General features: G+C 53.2%; 11 protein-coding genes across 11 annotated transcripts; 4 read left to right on the top strand and 7 right to left on the bottom strand.

The window, feature by feature from the left end:
• Positions 1-1,118: 1,118 nt before the first annotated feature.
• AB675_6720 (uncharacterized protein) lies at positions 1,119-5,956 on the bottom strand (the record flags this gene model as incomplete). The annotated part of the gene is made up of 4 exons (XM_018147031.1): positions 1,119-2,458; positions 2,666-2,955; positions 3,015-3,784; positions 3,929-5,956. 4 exons carry the CDS (start codon positions 5,954-5,956, stop codon positions 1,119-1,121), a joined length of 4,428 nt encoding a protein of 1,475 aa, XP_018003447.1.
• A 683-nt stretch (positions 5,957-6,639) lies between these two features.
• Positions 6,640-7,249, bottom strand: AB675_6719 (AP-3 complex subunit sigma-1; the record flags this gene model as incomplete). Its single annotated transcript, XM_018147029.1, has 2 exons — positions 6,640-7,119; positions 7,181-7,249. The coding sequence occupies 2 exons, from the start codon at positions 7,247-7,249 to the stop codon at positions 6,640-6,642; spliced, it is 549 nt and encodes a 182-aa protein (XP_018003262.1).
• Positions 7,250-7,507: 258 nt separating this feature from the next.
• Positions 7,508-8,973, top strand: AB675_6718 (putative GTP-binding protein EngB; the record flags this gene model as incomplete). The annotated part of the gene is made up of 2 exons (XM_018147028.1): positions 7,508-8,565; positions 8,637-8,973. The coding sequence occupies 2 exons, from the start codon at positions 7,508-7,510 to the stop codon at positions 8,971-8,973; spliced, it is 1,395 nt and encodes a 464-aa protein (XP_018003619.1).
• A 502-nt stretch (positions 8,974-9,475) lies between these two features.
• AB675_6717 (NAD(+) kinase) lies at positions 9,476-11,399 on the bottom strand (the record flags this gene model as incomplete). The annotated part of the gene is made up of 2 exons (XM_018147027.1): positions 9,476-10,270; positions 10,353-11,399. The coding sequence occupies 2 exons, from the start codon at positions 11,397-11,399 to the stop codon at positions 9,476-9,478; spliced, it is 1,842 nt and encodes a 613-aa protein (XP_018003632.1).
• A 711-nt stretch (positions 11,400-12,110) lies between these two features.
• AB675_6716 (Exosome complex component RRP46) lies at positions 12,111-12,827 on the bottom strand (the record flags this gene model as incomplete). Its single annotated transcript, XM_018147026.1, has 1 exon — positions 12,111-12,827. One exon carries the CDS (start codon positions 12,825-12,827, stop codon positions 12,111-12,113), a length of 717 nt encoding a protein of 238 aa, XP_018003534.1.
• Positions 12,828-13,391: 564 nt separating this feature from the next.
• Positions 13,392-14,474, bottom strand: AB675_6715 (Mitochondrial substrate carrier family protein L; the record flags this gene model as incomplete). Its single annotated transcript, XM_018147025.1, has 2 exons — positions 13,392-14,403; positions 14,455-14,474. 2 exons carry the CDS (start codon positions 14,472-14,474, stop codon positions 13,392-13,394), a joined length of 1,032 nt encoding a protein of 343 aa, XP_018003375.1.
• A 510-nt stretch (positions 14,475-14,984) lies between these two features.
• Positions 14,985-15,935, top strand: AB675_6714 (uncharacterized protein; the record flags this gene model as incomplete). The annotated part of the gene is made up of 1 exon (XM_018147024.1): positions 14,985-15,935. One exon carries the CDS (start codon positions 14,985-14,987, stop codon positions 15,933-15,935), a length of 951 nt encoding a protein of 316 aa, XP_018003280.1.
• A 2,026-nt stretch (positions 15,936-17,961) lies between these two features.
• Positions 17,962-18,633, top strand: AB675_6713 (uncharacterized protein; the record flags this gene model as incomplete). Its single annotated transcript, XM_018147023.1, has 1 exon — positions 17,962-18,633. The coding sequence occupies one exon, from the start codon at positions 17,962-17,964 to the stop codon at positions 18,631-18,633; it is 672 nt and encodes a 223-aa protein (XP_018003293.1).
• Positions 18,634-19,091: 458 nt separating this feature from the next.
• AB675_6712 (uncharacterized protein) lies at positions 19,092-20,271 on the bottom strand (the record flags this gene model as incomplete). Its single annotated transcript, XM_018147022.1, has 2 exons — positions 19,092-19,994; positions 20,086-20,271. The coding sequence occupies 2 exons, from the start codon at positions 20,269-20,271 to the stop codon at positions 19,092-19,094; spliced, it is 1,089 nt and encodes a 362-aa protein (XP_018003519.1).
• Positions 20,272-21,466: 1,195 nt separating this feature from the next.
• Positions 21,467-22,750, bottom strand: AB675_6711 (Serine/threonine-protein phosphatase 2A activator 2; the record flags this gene model as incomplete). Its single annotated transcript, XM_018147021.1, has 1 exon — positions 21,467-22,750. The coding sequence occupies one exon, from the start codon at positions 22,748-22,750 to the stop codon at positions 21,467-21,469; it is 1,284 nt and encodes a 427-aa protein (XP_018003426.1).
• Positions 22,751-23,291: 541 nt separating this feature from the next.
• On the top strand, positions 23,292-24,218 carry AB675_6710 (uncharacterized protein; the record flags this gene model as incomplete). Its single annotated transcript, XM_018147020.1, has 1 exon — positions 23,292-24,218. One exon carries the CDS (start codon positions 23,292-23,294, stop codon positions 24,216-24,218), a length of 927 nt encoding a protein of 308 aa, XP_018003611.1.
• Between the last annotated feature and the right edge of the window lie 2,040 nt (positions 24,219-26,258).

Below are 26,258 nucleotides of genomic sequence, written 5' to 3'. Positions count from 1 at the left end.
GTCTGGTTGATCGGCTCGGGTGCGTCTTCCCAATCGTAACCCGTGAGTCTGTGAGCGAGGCCATGTTGGCAGAGTGAGTCCTACACTTGGACATCTCAATTGCTGTCAATGAAAGTCATAGGACCATACATCTAGGCGTGTAGTGCAGCTTGAGGTGGACTGAACATTATGGTCGAGCACGTCGTGCTTTGTGGAGCTCAATCAAGTAGCATGGGATGTGCTACAAGTGGTGATCGAAGGTTGCGACGTGTGAGCTTCGTACAGCATGGGTGATGTGCGTCGCGTGAGATGTTGCATGCAGAAGAACCTACTTGCAATCGAAGGCGATTGGTCCTCGTCTGCCTGCGACTTGGTTCTCTACCGTTGGAAGTCGTAAAAGGGAAGCTTGAAGGAAATATGCTATGGCCACAAGCCTCCATAATACGGGCTAAGCTTCTCTTAGAAAGTCTTCGCAGTAAAGGTTTCCCCACATCGACTTCTTCCAATTGCACGTCGATCACCGACCGGGGGACCATGCAGTTCTCGAGATACAGTTCGATGCCCCTCGTTTTCGTTGATGAAGCGTGCCGTCATAATTGACATCAATGGTACAACAGAGTGCAATATAGCCGACAGGCGACGGAGAGGAGAAAGTTTTCGCCGGCCATTTCGACGAGAGCCAATGCCATGAGGTATTTGTATCGTGTAGGCAGCATCCATGTAGGTCGACAGGTGACCAAAGTACCTGCTTATCTGATGATTGTAGCAAGTTGAGAACGTCGACTGAACAGACCAGAAGCTAAGCCAGCACTGAGGGTGGAAGAGATGTGCCGCATGCTGGGATAGTTGACCTTGTCCATGGCCGACTTGGCAAGGGACATTGTCCTGTCGTGTGGTACTGGCGGTCGACAGTGAACCCCGCGATGCTGAGGCTCAAGAACCCAGTAGCCAGGGAGGAGAGACACGTCCTCGCATGTGAGACTCCGTTGTTTCCCTCAGCACACCAGCTGGCGTCCGCATCTGGTTGCGCGTCAGCTACTTCAAGGGTTCTCTGAGCCTGTGTGGTGCACGACCGAAAGCTCTCCGCCACGAGGCTTCCTTTGTACGAGTGAGTATGCAAGCAGTATCCGCTGGCACTGCTACCAACTCGATGTGCCCCAGCTGTCTTGCCGGTTCGAACTTTGCAGCTTCTCACGCCCTCGCTGTTCCCAGCCTGTCGAATCATTGGTAAAGGACCGTCCCTCAGGCTGATGCGCTGCACTATTCTGCGGTTCATTGACGTCCATCTTCCAGTCTTTCCTGATCCCGTCGAGCCAGTCGCTCACTGGTACACTCCTGCCCTTGAACCGCACTTTTGTCTTGCCACGCGCGACTGCCTCGTCCATATTGAACTCTGGCACGTGTAGGTGTTCGTGGGTTGGGCTGCAGATATTCTCGCCGATTTTGTTCTGCTTCAGGAGCTCGTGGCATGGCTCACAGAACATCACGTCGAGACAATCGGAACAGACGAAGATGTTGTCGGCGTAGGACCATCTTGTATTGCAGTAGCCATCGCAGAAGTATTCTAGATCGCCATCCAGTCCCTTCAGGCTTACATGAGTAGTGGGATCAGCACGGGACTTTGAGCTGTCAGATTGGGTACCCTCCTCGTCGCAATCGTCGTCGTCGCTGCTTTCCTGTTCAGGTTTCGCGCCCAACTGTCTGGGTAAGAGCAGCGACCATGCAGCCAAGGCGTTATCGTCTTCACCGCAATACATGAAGACAGTCCCCAGTCTGAGAAATGCTTCCCAGTCATTGTCAGGGTCCTCGTCGGACAGCAGCTCCAGACCTGTCTGTACTGCCGGTCTCGCAAGCTGACGCGCTTTCTCCGGAAGTCCATTCGTTGCATAGTAGCGACAGACGAGCAGCGTGGTGTTGAGAGTTGTTGCCCATGCATTGCCACTGTCTTTTGAGGCTAGTTGGGTCATCTTCTGTATGAGCTGTGGTACCTCTGGTGCTGACGGCTCGTACTTTCGCAGCCTTTCTGAATATACGGCTGCCAATCTACTGGCCACTTGGATGTAGACGTCCTCGTTCCCGATATCAAGCGTGTCATTCAAGAGCTCTTCGAAGGATTTGATTGCCTCTCCCTTACTCTTCTGCGATATCGATGTTCGCCAGAGTTGGTTGCTCAGGGCAAGTTTCAGGTAGGTACGATACTCGCCTTTGACCTGCGGGAATTGGCTTAGATAGTCAGGCTTCTGGACATCATGGATTGCCTCCTCCAGCAGTTGTACGTAGAAGTCGGATGTCCCAGTGGCGCGAGCGACGCCAACCAGGACTTCTTCCATGCCGCCCGACGTGTCAGACATCCAGTGGAGTAGACGACTTGACCTCTTTATAGCAAAGTACGGGTCGTGAGACTCGCGCAACTCTTTCAATGAATCAACAACCTTCTTGGGCTCTTTCTTGCGCCAGAAGATATAGAGCCGGCTCCAAACTGTGAAGGGGTCAGTACAGGACTGGAAACAGAGAAGAGCAGCCATGAAAGCGCTGATGATCGTCCCTAGGACAGACAATGGTGACATTGGGCACGAGGAGTGACACGAGCACGATGGTCGCATCTTCACCAACACATTGGATTCGCATTCCATTTGTCGTACGCTTCAGCACTCGGCGTGTATGCTACTGTCATTGTAGGACTTACCGAAGTCGTAATCCATAACTTGCTCCTCTACAAGGTGTCTGTCGTAGATCTGTAGGGCTTTGTCCCATTCTTCAAGTCGCTGGTACGAATTTGCCATGGAGTTCCGTATTCCTCGCAGATATGACTTGGGATTGTTGGCTTTCGCTGTGCCATCGAGTATGTCCCGTTCAATCAGTGAGAAGAGCTGCGCGGACTCCGAGAACTTCTCTTTGTCGAAAAGCGCATTGGCAAGTCCGTGTTTGGCGAGCCATGGATCTGTCGTCTTGCCGCAGCTGATGGCGACTTGGTACCTAGATAGCGTCAACTCTCACATGCATCGAAAGGAGATTCAGCGGGCATGTGGACTCACTGGGCGATGGCTTCATCGAGATTGTTGAACAGCCGCAGTATGCGTGCCAAACCACGATTGAACTCGTAGTCAGTCCCACTGTCCATGCCTAGGAGATCTGCCACCCATGTGAAGACTTCAACGACGACCTTGGAAGTAACTTCATAGTTCTTGAGCTCGGTAGTCGGCGGATTTGGCAGGCGCTCGGATTTCGCTTTGTACGCGAGCAGGATAGAGAAGAGCAGCTTGTAGCTCCATCCCCAGCTCGAGGATCCGAAGAGACGCTTTGACAGATGCTTTACGATATCTCCAAGCACGTTAGTAGCCGATAGGTCTCTGATCCAGCCCTTACGCTCCTCGGCAAAGCTTTTTGAAACTGCTGTGTCTCGTATGGTCGCCAGAATTAGATCAGCGTTGTCTTCCGAGAAGAACATCTGGGATACGACGTCCTTGGCCAGAGGCTCTACCCACATCTCGATGACCTTTGAGTCAGTAAGCACTGGTAGAAGTTGTCGTCCAATCTCGAATTTGATCGATGGACTTGTTAGTGCGAGATCAATCTCGTTCATATGCTTCTGGAAGAAAGTTCCTGCGTAGTCCAGCAGGCCTTTCGCTTCTTTGGCTTCGCTGGCCATCGCGGTCAGACATCCGAGTAGAAGTGTGCTGCTGGCAGAGCTTAAGTCAACGTGGACAAATGTCGCAGAGTGGCCGAGTTTGCGAGCGAAGAACTCATCGAAGCCGAATTTGGCGTAAAGGACCTCATCGCACACGGAGCTGAGAAACCTCCTGACCTATTAGAGCCGTTGTTAGTGATGTCTGGACGAGAAAGGGCCGAGAGATCATGGGTGCGGACGAAATGAGCAGCGTTGGCATAGCCGACTCGCCAGAACGACATCTTGAATATGGGAGGGCACTTGTGAACCGCAAAGACATACAATTTTCACTTCTGCCTCCTGGACCTTGTTTGTCGACAAGCTAGAGAGGTCCTCCTGCCGGGCAGCTTCCCCGAAGTATTGTCTGATTGAGTCAGAAGACAGTGATACCAGCCATCCCCGACTCGTCTCTGGTCCAGCATCAGAGGCTTTGAATACGTGAAAGAAAACCTCATATTTGTCGAGCTGATCTCGAAGTGGTCGTAGGGGTGCTTCGCCGTTCTTGAGGAACAGGACAGCCTCCAGCTCGCTTACCCGGAGGGTCCTGCGACTGCACATGATCCAGAGCAATAGAGTGTTCAAGTCGCTAATCTCACGTTCTGTCAGTGCTGTGTTGCATCGAGAGACTTCTCGACCTATTGTATCTGATCTCACGCCTCCACGCAGCTCGCTTAGAACGTGTCGCACCTCCGCTGGCCATGACTTCGAATTGATCTCCTGTAGTATCAAAGAGACATTGACGAAGTCACCGCCCATGGTCGTGAGGGCGTCGTAGATCTCTTCGCGCAAAGTCTTGAGAGAGGGAGAATCTCCTGCCAGCAACGACATGTTGTTCAAGCGCTCGGACACAAACATCTGGATGTCTTCATGGCTGTTCTCTTCCACATCAATAGTGCGATGAGCCAATTGTGCTGCTGTCAGTGACTTTCCCAACGACTCCATCACGCGTTCTCGACCGGACAAGAAGACTCGGACGTGTGAGTATTGCGCAGCGTCGTAGCGGTCTTTCGTGGATGCGAGTAGCGACACAAGTCCATTCAACTGTATCTCGCTCGAACGATCAACACCATCAAGGATGATGAAGAAGGTTGACGACGACTTGTAGCACTGATCCATCAATTTGTCGAAGAGTTCGAAAACATCGTCGGGTTCAGTCCATGTTTCGCATAGAGTGGCGAGGTGTTTTCGGTACACTGGGTCGTTGCAGAATTGCATGGCGATGGTTTTCAGGATCCTGGATACGTCAAAGATCTCCTCCGTATCATCGTGAAGGCCCGACGAATCAGAATCGTGGCCTGCTTGGACGTAGTAGTACCCGACTACATCTCGAGAGGCTGATGAGGCGATCGATGAGGCTCTCTGTGCTTCCAGTAAGGAAGAGATCACTTTTGTGCACAAGAACGTCTTTCCATGCCCTTCGTCAGCAGACAGCAAGACAGCTTCGGTGCACTGCTGAGTATTGTCCGCCCAGTCAGCGATGTCCTCAACAAGCCAGTTGCCACTGTCTTGCACTGCTTCGGAGTGAAAGTGAGAGTATGCTGCCTGCTGTCTTCCTGCAGAATTGCGAATTCCAAGGCGGGCTTTGATCATTTCCAGTGTTCGCTGGTCGGAACTTTCGGTCTCCTTCCGAGTCAAGTCTTCGGCGAGCTCTCGAACTCCGTGAAGCTCTTTTCTAGTACTGTCAAATCCTTCTTTGATGGCGCGATAGTTGAGGCTTGATAACAAGAGTGACTCTTGGTCGACCCTTTGACGCAAGAAGTCCAACTCCTTCTTGACACCCTCGTCTTCCGAGAATGCTAGCACTTTCAGATACTTAGTAAGCTTATTGCCGTTCAACACTTTCAGACTCAGGGCACAGATCTTCACCATCGATTGAAAGAATGCGTGGATAATCTTGCGCAGTGGAAGATCAAGACTGCCTCGCATGGAGTCGTAGATAGCCCATCTCTCCAGGATGTCAGCACAAACTCGGAACAGCTCTTCCATGCGCTCACTGATCATAGAATATGACGTGCCGGCAGTAATGAGCATGGCAATGGCCGCGAAAACGAGATTGCTTGGTCCGAACAGCTGCGTCTGGTCCTGGGCCGCGAACAAGGAGAAGTTCTTGACACATTGCAGAGTTCGCTCAAGCGCTTTTCTAAGACGCCGATGCTTCTTCTTCGCTTCTTCATTCTTGTCGTACGCTTTGAGCTGATCAAGGACTTCCTGAGGCGAAAGCACTCTTTTCGGCTCGAGCTTGATTCTTGCAGTCTTTTCGAAGCTTTTGAGCACATCTGACCAGGCCTCGTCCAAGTCAGGATCGTCCATGACTGGTCTTTGAGATTTTGGCTGGCGTCCAGCCGAGGAATACAATCCTCAACTCGGCCGACAAGCCCCTGGACGTCGAGCATCTTTATATGGTTCTGCTTAAAAGCCAGGTCCACGGTAGTCTATTCTAGGTAAAATTAGGGGAAGCAAATGACTGGGTGCAGGCGTCGTACCGTCGCCACAGGCCCTGTTCCGCGACCATTATGTAAGGCAAACTAGGCCTAATGGAGCGGGGCAAGCCGATAGCGCCGATACCTGGATTCAAGACCTCATTGCCCCAATTGAGGTTTCAACGACATCAATAAGACGTGTGTGCATCTACTTGCACATGTGAGACCTCGCTGCCGGCTCGAGCGCACAGATGAAGTCGAGGATGGGCTCAACACTTGCGTACATAGAGCCCTCGGGGTGCGAGCAACAAAGCATGAAGTCTGCGTCGAGCTCCCCACTTGACTTGGTAGCCAATGGCCAATTTGTTCGAGGGATGGGAACGACCTTAGTCCTCAGGTACAATGGCACCTTGTGAATCATGACCGTCTCTGGACCAGGCGCTGTCGTATCCAGATGCCAGCCAACGCGGAGTCTCTTGGAGGGGAACTGGCACCTCTCGTATTTGCATAGAATGACCAAAGCGATCAGGTCAGTGTCACATCGTAAAACATTGACAGGATCTGTTCCAGCTGCTACCGTCCCCAGATGCCGGCAAATGCAGAGCCTCTCGACAGACTGCCAGCATCTCTCGCGTTGACAGCTTTCCGTCGTGATTGCACAGCTCCGCTGGCTCTGACGCCCTCTATGATCTTGTCAAGGCTGGTCTCAACCACGACGCCGCCAACGATCATCTCGCTCAGCACAGCATGTAGTGTCTCGAAACCAAAGATCAGGTCCAGCTCACATACGTTCTCGAATAACCGATCCAGTGCCTCCACAAATACTTGGATGAAATCAATCAGCGCGAGTGGTGATTCTGTAGACGTCGAAATGAGGATGAAATACAAGGTGGCAAAGTGACGATACACAATCTGCGTGGGAACGTCGGGCGAGGCCTCGTTGCCGTTGGGAGCTAGAAGTGGTGGTAGCGGCAGAAAGTTGCAGGCAGATGCCGGTCTTGCCGCCACCAGGTCGAAGATCTGCTTGAGAAGCGTCTGCTGAGTACTTGTTTCCTACAAAATCGTTAATTGCTGCCCGTAGTTGGGGCTATATGTCAAACATTGGAAGGCTCACCAGATTTTCGTAGAACTTAGTCATCCGCGGTTGCCCATTGTTGTTGAAAACAAGCACTGCGCTGATCATCTTGCCACTTCCTCTACAGAGCGATGGTCGGTGCAGGCGTGACCTCAAGGCTTTTCATAGCCGGCAGTAGTGACGAGGAGGTGTGATGTTTGGCATCGATCGATCGGCTACGGGACCGCCTGGAAAGCATGAATTAAGCATTCGGTAGCTACCGGCTGCCGAGGCCTTAACTAAATTTATTTCTGCAGGAACGAGATGCCATCACCTTACGCTGCTCACCTGCTGTCAGCACTCGACTTCATATAAGTCCGACGTAGTATGCCTACGTCGCTATGCAATCCATGTCGCACACTGTTCCGCCGCAGGTTGCAGGTAAAGCTCAAGCACCTTGAACAGTCTCGTCATGCAACAACACGGTCAGCTGCTGTTGCACGATCAGCGCAATCACTGTCGCTGTACTGGGACACCACAGCCCCCACAGAGAGGAATCTCACTGTCGCACGATGGTTCTTCGAGAGCCACCGCGTCAGCAGGCTCTGGACTGCATCACAATGGCGGACGAACAACAACCACGATGAGCTATTGTCGGTACCAGAGGTGGTCTTCTTAGGAAGGTCTAATGTGGGCAAATCGTCTCTTCTCAACCACATACTGAACGTGCCGAACCTCAACCGCGTAGGCGATACACCTGGCAAAACGAAAGAGATGATCGCATGGGGTTTGTCGACCACGCTGCCTGGCGGCGGGGCGATGCCAGGTTGGAAGGGAATGACAGACACTCGCCTTGCTGTGCTGGATGCGCCAGGGTATGGGCATAACAGCGCAGCAGACTGGGGCAACGAGATCGTGACCTACATGAAGCGTCGACGGCAGCTGAAGCGCATCTTCCTGCTGATAGACTCATCACATGGGGCGAAAAAGCATGATATCCAGATGATGGACCTGCTCAGGGCACAAAGCATACCATTCCAATTGATCGCATGCAAGATCGACCGCCAAAAGGAAGACACTGTTGACGAGGCACTTCAACAGCTCCGACACTTCGCCCAGCCTCCAGACACGCCCGGTATGAAAGCCCTCGGCGAGCTGCTGGTATGTGGGTCCCTCGACCGGCCTGAAAGGACCATTGGCGTCAACCACATACGGTGGGCTGTTCTTCGCGCCACGGGCCTGGAAGTTTTCGCTTCCGAAAACTACAAACGCCTAGTCCAAGGAGTTCTACACGTCAAGCCCCAGAGCACGGACACGCCAGTGCCGTCACTTGAGAGAAACGCCTCCCCCTCGAAATTCAGCATGGCCGATATACTCGACATAATGGAGGGAAAGCGATCTCAGCCAAGATCTACGACCAGCACACCGTTGCAGAGGGCAATGATGTCTAACGTCCTCGATGCCATCGATGCAAGAAGTTCGAACCCCCGCCAATCCCTGCCGCCCCGCCACCAAGACAAACTGTGTTCTCTGGCCTCGCGGCGCTCGAAGAAGTAGCCGGTATCAAACCACCTCAACCACAACCAGCCCCAAAGACACGGAAACGGGGCCAGAGCACCCCACGTAGAGCCGCCAATACTGGCCTGCCGTCAGCGCGCAAAGACCACAGCGCTCCCACTCAGCCCCGCCAGGAGTATAAGCCTCCTGCTACAGCCACTACTTCAGCCATAGCCGCCACACAGATCAAGCCCAACGTCTTCTCTGGCCTCGCAGCGCTAGAAGCCGTCGCTGGGATTAACAAGCCGTCACAGGCTGGCAATGCAGGCAAAGGCCGCAAGAGGAAACGCCGTTGATGCAAGTGCCGTGCCTGCCATCCAGATTCTCCCGTGCTGTCTCTTCATCGCACGGACCTCTTCCACGAGAGGATCAGAAGGATCACTACGGACCGTATGGATCATGAATTCTTGAGTGTATACTAACAAGGGACGATTCCATAATGCATGGCGTCGCTGTACGATATGGGCACAAGATGCATAACATCACCTGTGGACGCAAAAGCATGGATTGTACACAAAATTAGAACGCAGATGTACATCAGCAAAGTGTAGAAGTAATTACACAGTGAGGATAGAAAGATAGATGGTCACGACTCTCGCGACCTGGAATGATCGCATTTCGCTGCCAGAGCTTAGACTGCCTGCTTATATGTTGTGACATGCGGCGCCAGTGTATCTCTTATTCTAGATCGTAACATTCGTAAATATCCACTACCAGAGTGATGGCCGTCCCTGACGCTCGTCTTCACTCACGGAACCACACCACAGAGAGAGGCCTCCCTCCCTCGGCTAGACCGCCTCACATAGTCAACAACGTCGCCCTCCCCTTTTCCTTCTCCTTCCCCGTAATACTCGGGCTCGCCGCCACACCAACCCCATCCCCATCCTCACTCTGCCCCAACCCACTATCTGTCCCCCCCACCCCAGCACCGCCGACCACATTGTCAATATCAATATCCCACTTCTCCTGCTCCCCAGCCATACCCTCTCCATCCAGCCCCTCGTCCCACCCCTTCTGCTCCGCCCCTCTCACGTTCCACCTCAACGCCCGCTGCACGCTCTCCACCCATTCGTTCCCACCAGCCATCACGGTCGGGAATGGGTATTGACTTGCCTCTAGCGTTACATAATCGCCCTGCTTGAGCTCGATGCGCCCCTTGCCGTCGAAGCTGGCATACGCGCTGCTGCGCGATTTCTGGGGAACTGCGATGCGCAGGCTTAGGGTGTCGGAGAGGACCATGGGCCGGAAGGAGAGGCTGTGTGGACATATAGGCGTGAGTAGGATTGCTGGGATGGAGGGATGAATCAGGCTGCCTCCCGCGGAGAGCGAGTAGGCTGTTGATCCCGTGGGCGTGGAGAAGATGCAACCGTCTGCTTGGACGATGGTCAGGAGCTCGTCGTCCCCGTAAAGCTCGAGATTGGAGACATACGCCGACGGGCCGCGATCGATGACCATCTCATTAAGCACTTCAAACTGCTCGCCTTCCTCCACGGCGCCCTTCTCGGCGCCCGGATGCGTGTCCTGTCGCCAGACGGTACAGGTGAAGCGCATGCGCAGGTTGACGCGCATGCCCTGCGTCGCCCATGATGCGGTCTAAATGCGCCTTGTACTGGTCGAAGGAGAAGTTGGTCAGGAAGCCAAGCGAGCCAAGGCTGAAGGAGAGGATTGGTGGGACGATTCGTTGGAAGAGCCAGGATGTGAACAGGACGGTTCCGTCGCCGCCTAAGGTCAGGACTAGGTCGAATTTTTCGGGTGAGGACCAGCATAGGTCCGGCGTCCAGTATTTTAGCATGTGTGCGAAGCGAGGGTCGCGGGCGAGGAGGCCGGGTGCGTCGAAGCGCTTGGATTGTCGGAGTTTGGCATCGACGTAGACGGTGACGCCAGCATCCTTGCCGTAGCGTGGCGTGCTGAGCAGCCACTCGGCAAGTTCGCGTGTGAGGTGGACTAGCGAGTTGTCTCGGGCCTTCGTCACGATCATGATAGTACGGACAGCACGTTTCAGAGGCCTCCGTTGAAGCTGCTTGGATACTTCGCGAACACCGTTGGCGGTCTGTGTCAGACGAGAGTGTGAGAATTCATCCTCGACGCTCATCTCGTCGAGGACTTTCTGGATGTCGACGATGCCATCGAAGCGCTGGTGGAAGAAGCACGGTGACTTCATCGCCGAGGTAGGTGACCAATTCGACATGTTGTTCAGGTTGAGACCTGTCGTGAATGTCGTTGGACATGGTGATGTCGACCCGTTTGAGCTCGTATCGTCTATGTTGTCCAGTGCCGTTCGGAACCCTGTCATAGACATTGCCATAGGTGCCGTAGGCGGACCTGTGGCCTTGGACACCAGGGCTTTGAGTATTGTCTGTGTTGGAATGTTCGGGACGTCTGTGGACCGCCGCCTGTGCCCGAGAAAACTCTTGGGCAACCGGAAAGCCCGTGAAGCCTTGTAGGTGGTCTGTGAAGATCTTGAGACTGCAGTGCCTGTTGGGCTCGCAAGGTCGGTGCTCGTGGGAGTCGGATCATGCGCGGTGGCCGACTCTACTTTATGGTCTAAGGGATCAAGTTGATCGGCGTACTGTCGTAGTATCGTCTCGCCAACACCTGGTGTATATGATGCGGAGCCATCTTGTGAGGCCTTGGGCATGGGGCTCGAGGGAAGTGTCGAGGTAGCAGAAAGCGATGGACCTTGTTGTTGTGCTGCGTAAGATGGAGGAATGGAGTCGGGCATTTCTAATTAACTCCGTGGAAGCATGTACCGTCGTTCCGACTCGTATGCGGCTTTGGAGTTAGTGCCGCTTCAGTGTCGGTCGAGATACCTCGGGCAAGAAATCCCAGATGACGATATGATGGCTTGATTAGGCTTTCAGGTACGAACCGTTGAACATCAAGTTCAGTAATCTGATGAGCAGACCTGCTGCGTAAGAAGGTAGTAACAGCGTTTGCTGCTGGGGATCTGTGAATCAGCCATCGTCTCGGCGTGAAGCCGATCAAGACTTCCAACGAGCTCAGACTTTATAAGAAGCTCTTTCGTCTCATCGAAGACATGTGTTGACACTGGGCTTGCACGGTATCCCAGCAAATAGATTTACCTGCAGGCGAGCGCGCCTGTGTCTCGAAGCGGTTGGGGCACGAGGGACAAGCTCCGGGTGGGCTTAGGGTTTTCTTCCATGGCCGCCTCATGTTGGTGGGGTATTTCCTGCCCTTCAAGTTCTTCTTTTCGTCTTTCACACCTGGAATAGCCGCTGGATCCACCCGTCAAACATCCCAGGAGCACTCAAAACACCTACAGATGCTCACTGTCACAATGTGGATGGAGCACTCAACGGGCACTATCCACTGCTTGAACATCGCTTCAGCATGTTCCGAAAGGTGTCAGAAGCCTTCCATGAACCCGCCGGTCCTCAATTTCCAGTCGCAGCCCCTTCCCGCCTGCCCCTCCTTAGCCTTCCGCTATCTCTTCTATCTTCCGCCGTAGCAGCGACAGCAAACCTGTATCACCAGTGTCACTTCCAAGGACCAATAGCCGAGCCCATTCCAGGCCACGGGACAAGTCTGTCATCTTGAATGCTCCCTCACTCTCGATGAGTATCACACCTCCTGTTCCATCTACCGCGAACACATGCAGACTCCGGCACGACTTTCTCTCCTGAACCCTGGGACTCACTAGGCACGTGCCGTCTCTGCCGATGCCTATCAGCACGGCTGCGGCTACCTGACGCATCTGCACCCCAGCGTTCAGACATCCTACGACTGCGGCGTTGATGGCAGAAGCAAGTACAGGAAGGTATGTTTCGTCTTGGCCGCCTTCTTTCATGCCTCCTGGTAGGGTTTCGTCAATCTCTGTGCCAGTGACTTGGAGTGTGACTTGCAACATCATTCGTGGAGCAGCCTCCAGTCGGGTGATCGTTTGCAGTGTTCGTTTCACCAGATGCTCGACATGTCGCTCCTTGACCATGGCTGTACCGTTCACGGGACGTAAGTTCACTTCGATCAGTGTTGATTCGGGTATCTCGTCCGAGCGGTATGGCACTTCAACAGGATAATTGACTCCGACAGAGACCGAGTTGAGGCCGTTCGGCGCTGTATATCTAGCAGATCCATCTGCGTTTCGTAGAACTCGCAGGTCGATGTCTGGAGGTTGTTTTGCCGCGTCCATGGTTGATGGCTACCCAGGTATTCAGAAGTCTGGCGAAGTCCAACGGAGGACGATTTGCGATACTCTTAGGCTACCTCTGGTGGACTCCTAGCAGATCTGCTCCCTCGTATCAGCTAGTGTTCTCAGTCTGCTCATCTCCATGCATTTGGATTTGGTTTTCCTGGTGTCGAAATATTTCACAAACTGTTGATCCTCAATGAAGAAGCCTCGTGGTCTTGGCAAGGCTCAATGGGGGCTCTAAGGTTGGTGACAAACCGCACCGATGAAGAGAAGCCACACACCATGTTACTTGGGGTACACCCGAAAATGTTGATCTTTCGACCGCTCGACCGGCTCTAATCGAATCGACCACTTAAGTGTGCACGTATAATTGTGAGAACTGACAAGGAAGCCACTGCTCAGGTTCGTTTCAGCTGCTTGATGGACTGCCTCTTGGATCGGATCTGCCCAAGTATGCCCTTGCCATTCTTAGAAAGAACACGGGAGATAGTAACCTTTTGCGGATAGATACTTATTGAAATACATGCCGCTGGGAGAAGAGTCATAATATCCTGTTTTACACCATCACATCAAAGACATGCCCCTGGATGTTGTAGCACCGTCCATCCACCTCATCGTTGCTTCAAACGCCAATAATGCCGTGCCATTCGCTGGAAATGCTCGCAGAAAACATGGGACGAACCCTCTATAGAATCCCCTCAAACCTCCTTGTTGGTATATTGAGCTCGCTGCTGACCGCATCGAATTGTACTTCGGCACACCGTCGCCAAGTCGTCCACCCATTGGGTCTGTCATTATCCTCGCTTTGATAGCATCAAGCGGGAAAGCCCCCAGCCAGAAAACTTGCGCTGAAAGTCCACCTGCCAGAAAATTGCCTATTGGCTCAGAGATTGTAGTGCGCTTGAATGCCTTCGAGAAGATATCGTAGCTGCCCCACCACATGAAGAAGAAACTGCGAAATGCAAGAGAGGAAGTGAAGCCGCGATATAGACCGGTCAGCCCGTGGGAACGCACGATCCTGTTTGCGCAGTCGATCGGACCACTGTAGAACCTTTGGCTCTTGTTCGCGGCGTACTGCACCTGTAGCCGGCTTTTCACCTGTTCGATAGGACAGGCTACCACTGATACAGTCCAGCCAGCGAGCATACCAGCCACGGCGTGTCCCAACGTCGGTAAACGTTCGCTTATCTGTGTTGATGAGAGCTTGCTTGACAATGTCGTCTGCTTGTAGCCATGTTCGAGTATCGCCTTTCGATAGAACGTAAGACTTCCCAACATGACAGAATCGCTGATCATCCATCCAAGCATGGGCGGTGTAACTCCCTTGTAAAGCGCATGAGGCCCTTCCCTTCGAACAGTCTTGATCAGACAGTCGATCGGACCAGTGAATTGATCTTTCCCGGATACTTGTAGTCGTATCTTGACGAGGTCGAATGGATGGCCGACCACTAGTTTCGCCGCACCCGATACCGCTCCCCCAATGAAGCCTCTGTAGTTTCTCTCATGGCTCGGAGCAGATGGCGCTTCGTCGACGGTCACTTGTGGCGGCGAGTCGCTACGATAGTTTTGACCATGCCTACATCACGATGTCAGTAAGTCTTTGATCGTGAGACTTCAATTGTGTTACCTGATGACGGAATATGGCATGTCAATCATGTATTTACCGTCGCATTTGACGAAGCCTCGGATGCGCTGTATGTGCTACCATGCTGCCATGCATCCCAGGATGAGAATGCACGCGCAGGTGTTGCAGATACTAGTATTGTCCTTCGGGGGAGATAACAGAATCGCAAAGCCGAAGACATCCTAAAGCATTAAAGTTCTTCTGATGACGGCCACCAATGACGTAGGGGATCGGTCGCTGTTAGGGCTGCCCGCGCTGGGCAAGATCTGGCCTAAGAGTGTCGTGCTTGGAGATCGCACAGGCGCAAAAAAGCTTTTAGTAAACATCTCGCCACGACTCAGCCGTTGGCAAGCTCGCAAGCCCATTGTGGTCCGGCCTAAACACCGTTGCGGGTGTGGCTGGATGGTAATGTATCAAAGGTAAAGTACTAGATTTTCCTCAACACTCCTGACTTTGCTGGATCACCTTGATTCTCTTGGGTCTCTTTACAATCCGCGAGAACTTGAGCAGCCGTCGGCTGGAGCTTCAGCAACATGGCTGGATCCAACGGTGTAAGCAACGGGACAGGCGACCAGGCATCGAAGAAAGTCTGGACGACCTTGATCACAAACACCAAGTACTTGTCGGGACTGCTCACGCTCGAGTACTCCCTCAGAAAGCAGGGAAGCAAGTACCCCTTGGTTGCTTTATATACAGATTCATTCCCGCCAGAGGGTCATGAAGCGCTGAAGCGCCGGGGAATCAAATCCAAGGAGATACCATACCTTTTGCCATCGATCCCCAAAGAGTACGCCAACGACCCACGTTTTTATGACTGCTGGAGTAAGCTGGCGCCCTATAGCTTGACCGAGTACGATCGAGTGGTACAATTGGATAGCGACATGCTCGTCCTTCGGAATATGGATGAATTGATGGAAATCGAGCTGGACCCGCCTGAGATGGGCGGTAACGGGGACAAGGTGTACGCTGCCAGCCATGCCTGTGCCTGTAATCCATTCAAGAAGCCTCATTATCCAAGCAACTGGATACCGGAGAATTGTGCTTTCACGTCGCAGCACGATACGCCCGATCTCGCACAGACACAAGGGCCTGGGCCAACAGCCGGTATAGCATGCCCTAATGGCGGACTGCAGGTCGTCAACCCGAGCAAGGGTACATACGACAAGATCGTCGAGACGCTCAAGAACGGAGACTTGACGGCCAGTTACGATTTCGCCGATCAGAGTCTGCTGGGCGAGCGATTCTACGGGAGGTGGATAGGGCTCCCATATATCTATAATGCTTTGAAGACTCTGCGAATGAAAGGAGTCCACGACGCTATTTGGCGGGATGATCAGGTCAAGAATATCCACTACATCCTAAGCCCAAAGCCTTGGGACGAGACGATGGAGTCGGTCTCGAATGAGACCCACAAGTGGTGGCTGGACGTGAACAATCAGCGCAGAGCAGAGGAGCTCAAAAGTGGTATAGACGATGGATTCTAAGCACGTCAGTGAGGCGCGGCTTGGATCTTCAGCATGGTCGTGAGTTGGTTAAGGTCTGCTTGACGAAGATATCAGTGATCAAGAACTCCAAGAGCCCTGTGCTGTAGCGATGTCCAACAACCGCTGTGGATGTCGCTATGTGGTTGTGTCGGCAGGCTGTTCAGGCATCAATTGGGCGTTTTCAGCGAGTCGGTGTACCTCAAGATTTCTGGCCAGGGCGGGCTCTGAGGGTTGGAACTGTTTTGGAAATTGAGGCAGCAAGTCTGGGAGGAGCCTCACTTGAGCTTCAAGTTGCAGAATTAATCTATCATCAATTTGCCTGCCAGGGAGGCCGCTATAAGAAATTTGGCGTGAGGTATGTTAAGGATAGAGAAAATGCTCATGTCTTGTCCGAACAGCTTGGTCGGTTGCAGCAACGTACAGCAGAGAAGTGAAGCACAAGTCGGCACCCAGGCAAAGCTGCCTCGCATGCAGTGCGGGCATGCTTGTGGCATCGCTGTTCGTCGCCATTATGGACGTTCGACTGTCGTGCTGTCACAGCCACAGCTCTGGATCGTTTGCCTGGTCGGCTCGATCCTGCCAGATGGTTTGCCTTGACGGCACAACGCCAGATTGGTAGACGGTTCTCCCGAGCATCGGGTCTCGATCACATCACTGGACACGAAGTAGTGCAGATCATTTTCATTTGTGGCCCTGCTCCCGGAGAACGCCCAACGCCCGATGAAGTCTCGGGTGGTTGTCACCAGTGAGCGGTAGACGAAGATCACACTGCGGAACAAATATTTTGTGGTGTGCAACCAATGTCGTGCAAACAGAAGCATTCGTAGCCAGTCAGAGCATTTCTCGAATCGCCGAACAGAACTTAGGCAACGTCCAGAAGCCATGGCTTGCCGTCAGAGGCGCTGCTGTCCATTGTTCACTACATGAAATCCCAGTAGTAGATGCAGTAGATTGCAGCAATGCGATGTGCTCGGATGGAGTTTGCTGCAGATTTAGGGCCCGTGCGAGCCAGTCGACCGGCCGTCATGCGCACACCAAGCCCTTTCCATCACTTCGTCTTCCACGTTCAACGCTCTCGACTCGCGTCGCTGCATTTGCTCGATTTGACAGCCCAGTAATCGCACTCCGTCAAGCTGAGGCGAGCGTAGTCAGAATCTTGGAGCCAGGAATCCGCGGCTGGCGGCTGCTTCCTCATCACGAGCAGATTTACAGGAAGTACCTCTGCCCCTGTGGCTTCACTCATGCGATATCCTTAGGCAGACTCGCCTTCACTATCGTGCCTTCCCCGCCTTTTGCCTGTCGATATCGGATTAATTGAGATATATCACATCACATTCTTCTCACACCTTCGGTTCCTGCAGCGCTTGCAAGACCTTGAAGGTGTGCTCGATTCCCGAACCCTGCAGGGTCACTTGTTTGCCACCAAACCACTTTTTCATGCAAGCAACCGAAAAGACGTGACCTACGAACAGCTGTCAACCATGACATCGCCGTCCGCACTTTAGTACTCAGGAACACAGACCTGTCGGTCTCGCTCTTGCATGTACATCGACGTCACTCTTCACCAAGGATCTCGAACGACCATTTCATGACCAGTATTTCGCATTATTTCATCTGACAAGCTCTGTACCTGAGACAGGATCTCACCTCCCCGAGCGCCCCTGCACCTGAGGGAAGTTTATTTCTCCAATCGTTTCACCGCAAGTACTTGAATTCACCGAGATATTTCTCATCTACGCTTCTCACACCGTCTTCGCTACTGCCGCTCCGAGGGTTACTCAGCATGTGCATCCGAACGAAGACATCCTACGGTTGCGGATGCACATTCAAAGATGATGAAGAATGCAACTCGTCCAGATGTCGAGGTTTGGAAAAGTACCACTACCAGCATGAAGGTGACTGCCGAAGCTGCAGAAACGGCGGGTTTGAGGTGACTCGTGGTCGTGAAGGCAAGGGCAGGTATGCCAAAGAGATCAACAGGAGGTCACCAACGGTAGACGATGTGAGCGGAGGAGCCAGTCCATGGATGCCACATACATCGAGCCGACACGAGAAAGAGTGGCACAGTCCCGTCAGACGAGAAGCCGATTCGGCATGGGAAGAAGAACACTCGACTCGAATCGACGACCTGCAGAGTCGTCTCGAGAAGTTGAGCATGCCATCTCACTCCCCACCTCGACGAGCTGCCTCCCCTGAGCCGATTGACGACCACTACTACTCTCAAGATTCTGATCCAGATCCTGTACCGCGACGACACCAGAAAGCCTCTCCAGCAGTCAGCCGTGATCGTGACGACTACAGCATAAGTACACGCAGAAGAAGGGACCAGAAGACACGCCACAACGATAGCTACGAGAGCGTCGACAGCGCTCCTTCCCGCAGCAGAAGCGGCCCGCTGAAAGCATACTCGTACAAAGACGATCCTTACGACTCCGGCTACGGCTCACACAGCTCCTTCCGGTCTCCCGTCTACACTTCTCGTCGGCCAGGGCTGACTCAGAGCCAAAGCACAGGGTTGCGTCTTGCGAACTACGGGGCAAAAACGGAGCCCAGAGATTACGCATACGCACTGCCTAGGTCTCGCACCTACGACGTACCCATGACGAGCACATATGGCAACTACTCCAGTCCCTTGGGCGCTTACGGAGTCGAGTTGTCGCCCTCTGGTCGAGCGAGAGTAGTCACTCGTCCATACTAAATTTAATGAATTCATACGATAACACGAGACAAGGCACGACATGACAGATCACATAGACGAAACCACATAACCACAGAATCAGAGTCACCAGTCACTTGAGCGGCATCACAGACGCGGCATTTGAAGCAGCATTTCGCTGGATAGCATATTAGGAGGGCGGAGGGCTAGATAAGCTGGCTCACCACGATCGTTCGACCAGCAGCCGCGATCACGGCGCACTTGCTAGAAATGCTTGCTTGCATCAGAGCAATTTTCGTTCGCTTGTAGTTGAACTAGATCTAGCGAGATAGCAGGTGAGGCTGAGACATGTAATAACAAAGGATTGAACCGAAAAAGCACCAGTACCCGCTTCAGAAGAGGTTGTCGTACTATATATGTAGGACACACGGTAAAAGAGTGCCTTTCATACTACGAAGTATGGGTAGTGCATAACCTTGCAGAGGCTTCTATGCTTCCCTTCAAGAGTCAAGATACCTCTTCATCGTACTCCAGCCGAGTCTTCCTCTGGGATGCGACTCCAGAGACTCACGACTAGAGGGCACCTCAGTCCGAGCATCCTCATCGCTTGAGCCACCCCACTCACGCTTCTCGTCAAAATTTCCATGCCTGATCGTAGCCCTGCCAAGTCTGCTCTTAGGCCGCGACAACAAAGACTTCCGACTAGAGGCTCCCTCGGTCCGCGCATCCTCATCATCCACGCTCTCACACTCGCGCTTCTCAGATGCCATGACCCGTCGCTTCGCCACTCGCCACCTCGGCTTGGATTCCCCTACTGACGCCAAAGCAATCCGCTCCATCAAACCCAGTCCGTTTTGAAAGGGGCGCCTCGGCTGTGGGGTGACCTTGGCGTCTTGTTGCTGTTGAGACCCAGGGCAGTGCTTGTAGTGCGATTTCTGTATCTTTTTCCACTCCTTCGCGCGTCCCTTGGCTACGTCGGTGCAACGCATCCAGCGGGGTGTGCCATTGCGTTTGCCGAGGACGCGGCGTTGGTCGTGCTCATCCATGAAGACCGCGTCGGCTCGGGAAACCATAGTTCTGGGTTGGCCCATCATGAGCTTGTCAGCGGCTTTCTGAAGGAGCTTGCCCACGCCGGCAATGGCATAGCCAGTGACACCAACGGTTCCGCCGAGGAGGCGGAGGGGCCATTTGAGAGCGCTCGTGGTCTTGGATTCGACTACTTCGACGGGCGCAGAAGACGAGAAGCAGACTAGATGACCTGGTTGGAGAGAGAGTCCCCAGTCCCAGGACATAGTGATGAAGGCGGGGACTTTGGGCGGGTCGGGAAGTGGGTTGGTGTTCGGAGAGTGGTCGGCGAGAAGGTCTTCTTTGTTGGTGGATGGGCGTTCAATCATGAATTTTGCCTGTTGGTGTGGAAGTGTGTTAGCATGATCTTGCGCAGAAGTGTGCCAGGAGTTCGGGCGTAACGTGGCAAGAGACTAGCAGCAAACTCACACTTCCAGTCCTGTCAGCGAGGCTGATGATCAAGTTCTTGCCATCCGGATGAGTGACGGCTTTCTCGAGAACCACTGCGTGGGTATGGACCTTTGTCGGTCTCGAGTACTGGTCGTAACGCTGAGCAATGGTTTTGATTCGGTACTCCGGACGGCCTGCGACCTTGCAGCCACATCGCTTCTGCATTTCCGCCAAGGACATCAGGAACAGCGTTTCACTTGGATGCAAGGTTCTCGCTGTGTTGACATCGGCACGTTAGCGATTGCTTCCATGCGATCGAGTCGGGGAAATCAGACATCCAAGTAGAGATAGGGCAGCAAGAGGGTGAGGCAGAGACGAGGCCGTACCAATCCATAGAAATATCTGATCAGAGACCTCCTTGGCCTCGAGGTCAGCGATGTCAATTTCCAGGTGATTCACACCCCATTTGGATTGTCTGGACCGTGGCGTTGCAGTGTCCTTGCCAACGTGCAGCTTCACCGACAGGAAATTGCGACCCTCGCGAATGCAGCGCTCTTTGACTTCGACAGCACGAACGATGGCGACATTAACATCCTAATCACGGTTGACAAGAAAGGTGACATGTTCGGCCACGATGTCATGCCTGATGTCCTCCACGAACTTATCGGCTACAATTGACGTATCACTGTCTTGATCCCATGCCTTCCATTCTCTCATGCATGGCACATATGAAGCAAGTTGAGCGATGCTGGTCTCGATGATCTTGTTTCCCGAAGTCGCGTTGAAGTAGATGCATGGAGCTCGTATCGCCGTGGGCGGAGGGCGCCCTTTGATCTCGGATCTGATTGTTCTCATTGTGTTCGACTTGATGCTTCGGTTCGATCGTTGGGTATGGTCTGAGAGGGTCACGGTATAAGTACGAGCAAATAAAAGTAGGAGCGCTCGTCTCGTAGCGACGACTAGCAGGGTTAAAACGGAGTCGTGATTCTCGGGAAGTCAGTGACGATCCCGTACGCCCTGAGAATGCCAAAAGTCAACATCGAGATGAAAATTGACATGGGCTTCAGCGAGCATATAACGACTATGCCAAGCACTGTCTTGTGGTCGCGTCTGGCGCAGCTCGTGCGTCTTCAGCTGTAAACAATGGGCCCCCCTGAAGAAACTCACAACTTTGCTTCGGTGTCTCTTTGCAGCCACTGGCACGACTCGAAGCCCACAATGGGCATCCAGAGGGTGGTCTGTATGGATCACCGAGAATACAGTGTGTATCATAAGCCTTGACCAAGGGCTGCCTCGGTCAAACGTTGAACTCGGGCGTGATTGCCCTCTCCGAGAAATTGAAATGCAGCTCGGTGCGCACTTGCCACTCAAGTCTGCTGAAGTGCTAAGTCGAGACCTTCGGAGCAATCCTTGGCTATCGTTAATCGAACGGAATAGGTCGCAGAGTCGCGCCCAAGCCCATCCGCTTCCTCATCTCTTCTCCTGCAGCAATGGTGCTGGGTACTTTGATACCACAGCAGTCACCCCAATAGTCAGGCTCGTGGCCTTGCTCCTGTACGTGCTTCATCCGACTAGCTTGAGCGATCTGTGCTTCAGGATCTAGCTTGCCCATTTCCGCAGTGGCCGGGATGAAACTTCCGAACAGAAAATGCTGCATGATTGGTAGTTTTCCCAGAACTTCTTTCACAAACATTTTGCGCATGCCGTCGTCGACTTTCGACCAGCCCTTCGACCCAGAGATATCATCTAGCATCGGGCTGTGCCATTGCAGGCCTTTTACGGTCTTCACACTGTCCACCCATCGGACTTGATTCAGGTACATGTAGTCATCTCCTTCTTCGTCTAATATGACATTGTTGTGGATCGCTTTAGGCGTGATGTAAGGATGTCCGACCAACTGACTGGCACCGAAGAGGAAAGGTAGGAAGTGGTAATCGTCCAGACCCCAAACGCCATGGCTGCCGGCTGGCTCGAGGTAGTATGTGCTCTGTATAGTCCGCATCAGTTGCAGGTAGCGAAGAAAGGTATGAAGAACAACTGCGGGAAAGTCGCCACGGTCGATCTTGCCCAAATTGTACAGGCACAGCAGCCACATTGCAAAGTTCAGCTCGTGGCCTGAGCCATAATCGAGGCGTTCTTCCGAGCCGAACGAAGCTGCGAGGTAGACCGACAGCTCTTCTCGAGCAGATTGGTCATCAATTGACAGAACCTCTTGGTGCAGTCGGTCAAGATTGCCGACGAGACCTCGGTGGAAATCACGGAAGGCTGGATTGCCAAAGCGAGAGCCGGTATCTAGCGCTGGATGCTGGTTCTGAATAGTCTGTAGACGATCCAGCGCATCATCTATGCGCCGAATGTTCTCAGACAATGAAGACGACCGAATCTCGGAAATCTTGACTCCTTTCACGCAGTCTGAAAGTGTGAAGATCCAGGCTTTGATCGATACATAAGCCGGCGAGTCGAGGAAGAGCTCGTGGTCTCTGCCCGACAGTATTCGCTTCACAGGCAACGTGTGCTTCCCATCTTTCGCGTCTGGAAAGGGCAATGAAGGTGTTGTAGGAGGGGCTTCAGTGGCGGCTGGCCTGCCCGTCGACCGCCGTCCGTTTCGAGGGATCAACTTTGGTATGGCTGCCGCGGCAGGTGCGGTGGCGTCGGTGTGGCCGACAGGCAGAGGACGCGCTGGCAGACTGTTTGTTGTTGCCATGGTCGTGTTCGTTGTCGATCATGAATGCACATCAGTTATGATGATCGCCCGCGAAACTTTTTGGGCGCTTTAGATTTTGGAGAAGCCTGGGAATTCGCCCCCGGTCCTTTTGGACAGCTAAAGCCCGGGTAACGCCTAGCCCTTTCCCCAGATGAATTGCTGAGTACGACTGCAGTTGGTCATCCTTACATGCGACGGAACACGACGACTACCTAGGTAGGTGTCGCGGCAGCACATCATCTTGCATACAATACCGCGCAGTGCCTCGATAGCTTTAACAGCTACTGAGTGTATTCGACCTGTCGCCGTAGTGCCCTTCGCACGCCTTCGTTCGTAGCGATCACGCCATCCCTAGCGACCGCATGTTTACTCCACGATCTGCAGTATTGATTTTCTAGTCCGGACCTGCTCCGCTGCATCGGGTGACGACTTGAGGTTGACATTACCAGATCGGTTCTCCCTCGGTAGAGTCAGCCACCGACGGAGCGAGCCAATGCGGGTCCAAGGCAGATATTTGATCAGCTCTGGGCTGTGATAAGAAATGGCTTCCTCGTCCCATCGTCGAGGTTCGCCTGCTGAACCACGGTCCGCCCAGGAAGCCACCGAACACGCAGAGCCAGACTTCCCACCACCACGACGGCAATCCAGCATTCGTTTCTCAGAGGACACCAAGACTGCTTCGCGGTCACCAATGTCGCGTATGGCGCGATCTTCGGTATCGGATGAAAGTACGCCTATTAGGCCCACGAGCAATGATGACAGGCGGGACTACCGGACTCAGTCACAGCATGCCGAGGACGAGCGGGCGCCAGAAGACGATAGCGTTCCATGGTACAAGAGAATAGCAGACAAGTATGGTGCGGTGGAACTGGAGAACAAGGGATCAGTCGCTCGAGATCACTTGGCGCTGGAGCGCACATTTCTGGCATGGCTGAGAACAAGTCTTGCCTTCGCTAGTATTGGTATTGCCGTTACTCAGCTATTTCGTCTTAACAGCAGCATCAAGGAGAGCAAACGTAAGGCTGCAGCAGTACCTCTGTCCCCTTTGATCGGGGGCTCGATTCCAGTGGACATGTTACCAATACTCCAGCAGCTGTCCGAGAACCTGCAGAGCAACACTCCGGCTACTCAGCAGAAGCTAGGACCCACGCTGCTGGACCAATTGCTCCTCCTGCCCGCAGTCGATGCGGCCGGCACTGCAAGGGACGACTCAATTGTGGCTACCGACGTGCCCATACATCGAATGCGGCACGTCGGGAAACCTCTGGGCGCGACATTTCTTGGTATATCTATACTCATCCTATTCATAGGCCTTCACCGATACTTCGAGTCCCAGCACTGGATCATTCGAGGCAAATTTCCGGCGTCCCGAGGCAGCATTTTCATTGTTGCCTTTCTAGCTGGAGCACTCATCGTTGCCAGTCTGGTGGTTGTTCTCGTCATCGCCCCTACAGCCGTCGAGAATTGAATCAGACATCCTCAGGTCGCGAAGACCAACCAGATATAGCAAAGCAGTGCTGGCACGTCTGCACAGAATGACCTCCATGCGTGAATGCGAAGCCATTTGCGGAGGTACTGCATAGTTTTCCCTTTTCGCTCGACGTCTTCGTCACGAAGACTGTTGATAACGGGACTGATGAATGGCGCTGCCAAGAAATGGCCCGCTGAGAAGGTCGCTCCCGCAGCATACCTACAGGCTTTTGCGTCAGTACTGTGGTCTTCAGGTCCCGGCTTTGGTCTTGCCATGGTTCATTTTTTGGGACTTGTTGGGGATGGCCACTTACAGCTTCCATTCTAACGACTCGGCTGGCGAGTGTCGAGCGCCCCAAATGCCCAGGATAACGCTAGGTGGAACGACGGAGAATATGGTGGTCAAACCCGCTGTCAGCCAGCCATTCCACCACAGTCGAGTGATTTTGCTTGCCGCCTTTGAATCGGTTTCCGCAGCCCGTAGGAAAGCATTGAATATGGTGGTTTCAACGACAGCAAAGCCGACTGTCAGTGAACTCGATACTAGTGGCAACACCGAGAAGGAAGGATGAAGCCCGATCTGAGTGGCGGCCATGGCAGAAATGGTACAAGTCTCGAACGACGAGCAGAAGAACTGCGGTTCGTTCGCAGGACGCACCAGACTTATAAGTCTATCACTAGGCTCTTGATGCTTTCGTGACAGCTCTGGATGCGATGAGAACTCGCCACCTGTGCCAGCAAATGTGCGACCATCTCCTATATGTAGTTGTTTCGCAGCGATTGCATCCTCGGATTCCATACGAAGGGTGGCCTCGTCGCACTCGCACAGCTTACCTCAACCTCACTGAATCGGGTCGACCATTGTGCCGACTCAGACAACATTACACCTTCAGACGCTGCCCTCCCGAGCCAATATGTATGCAATGACTCTGAACTCCAACCGGAACAGCGTGATTCTGGACTGAAGAGCGCTATGCAATTCTCTGTAAGGGTGAGTATATGACTAGGTATACAAATGCCATGTGGCAGCCCCCGGAATATGAATCCGTGCTTACCCCTGGTAAGGTAGAAGGTGGAGGCTTCCCTCATTCACCACAGACAACTAGTTGCCTTCCCAGTGGTATGTCGAGCCCGCGGAAAGCGCGATGTGTTGTGTAGCCTTTTGACACCTCGCACTACGCTGCAGGAACCCGCACCTGCACTTGATGCGACTGCTCAGTTACACCATCCTAGAATCAGATCTCATCGAATCGTAAATTAATTCAGGCTTGTTGCATTTCTCCGCTGTCCCAAATCAGTCTCTATGGCTCCGAATTTGAACCCCTCAACAAGCCGCTAGATCCACGGCAGAGGGGAGACTTTACGATTTTATGCAGGCTTATCATGCAAGTGTTTGAGCCGTCGGCCCTGGCACATTGTTCAATGTCCTTCATGGCACGAGAAAGTCGACTTGCATGGCTTATTGCGATAGCGATCCGCATCAATGGAAAGACGGAATTGGACGCGACTGACTTAGCTCTACACCCTCGCTGCCAGCAGCTGGAAGAATTGTTGCGCCCTCAAAGACAAATCTTTCACGTCAAAAAGGTAGATGCCTTCCCCACATCGCTTTGAAGCTGAGACTCTGGAACAGGAGTCTATCTCAATGATAGCGAACCTGGTCCACACGAACCTTGTAGCTGCCACCACGCTTGCACAGATCTAAGAAACTTCACTCCACGACTCTTATTCGTACGTCCCGACACATCGCCATTTCGAATAAGCCTCGACTGACGACGACACCATCACGAACACTCGTCGTGGGATTTTGCTGTTGTAACTTTCACAGCCCTACCATCGAGCGTTCAACCCTATCAAAACTCTTCGACATCCAGCGCATCTCAGCTCTACAAACCCCAGCACGAGGACCCCTGCCCGGAATCCGAGCTCCTAAAGACCATTCTGCCTTCTTACCGCCAAGCACAGTGCCGCGAGGCATTACATCGACCAGACTATCGGGTCGTCTAGAGTCTGTGCGCTTGATCTGGCAGATTCCGCA

The sequence above is a fragment of the Cyphellophora attinorum genome (genome assembly GCF_001299255.1).
Source record: "Cyphellophora attinorum strain CBS 131958 chromosome Unknown Contig5, whole genome shotgun sequence".
Classification (NCBI taxonomy): domain Eukaryota; kingdom Fungi; phylum Ascomycota; class Eurotiomycetes; order Chaetothyriales; family Cyphellophoraceae; genus Cyphellophora; species Cyphellophora attinorum.
This window is presented reverse-complemented; position numbering and strand designations above follow the sequence as displayed.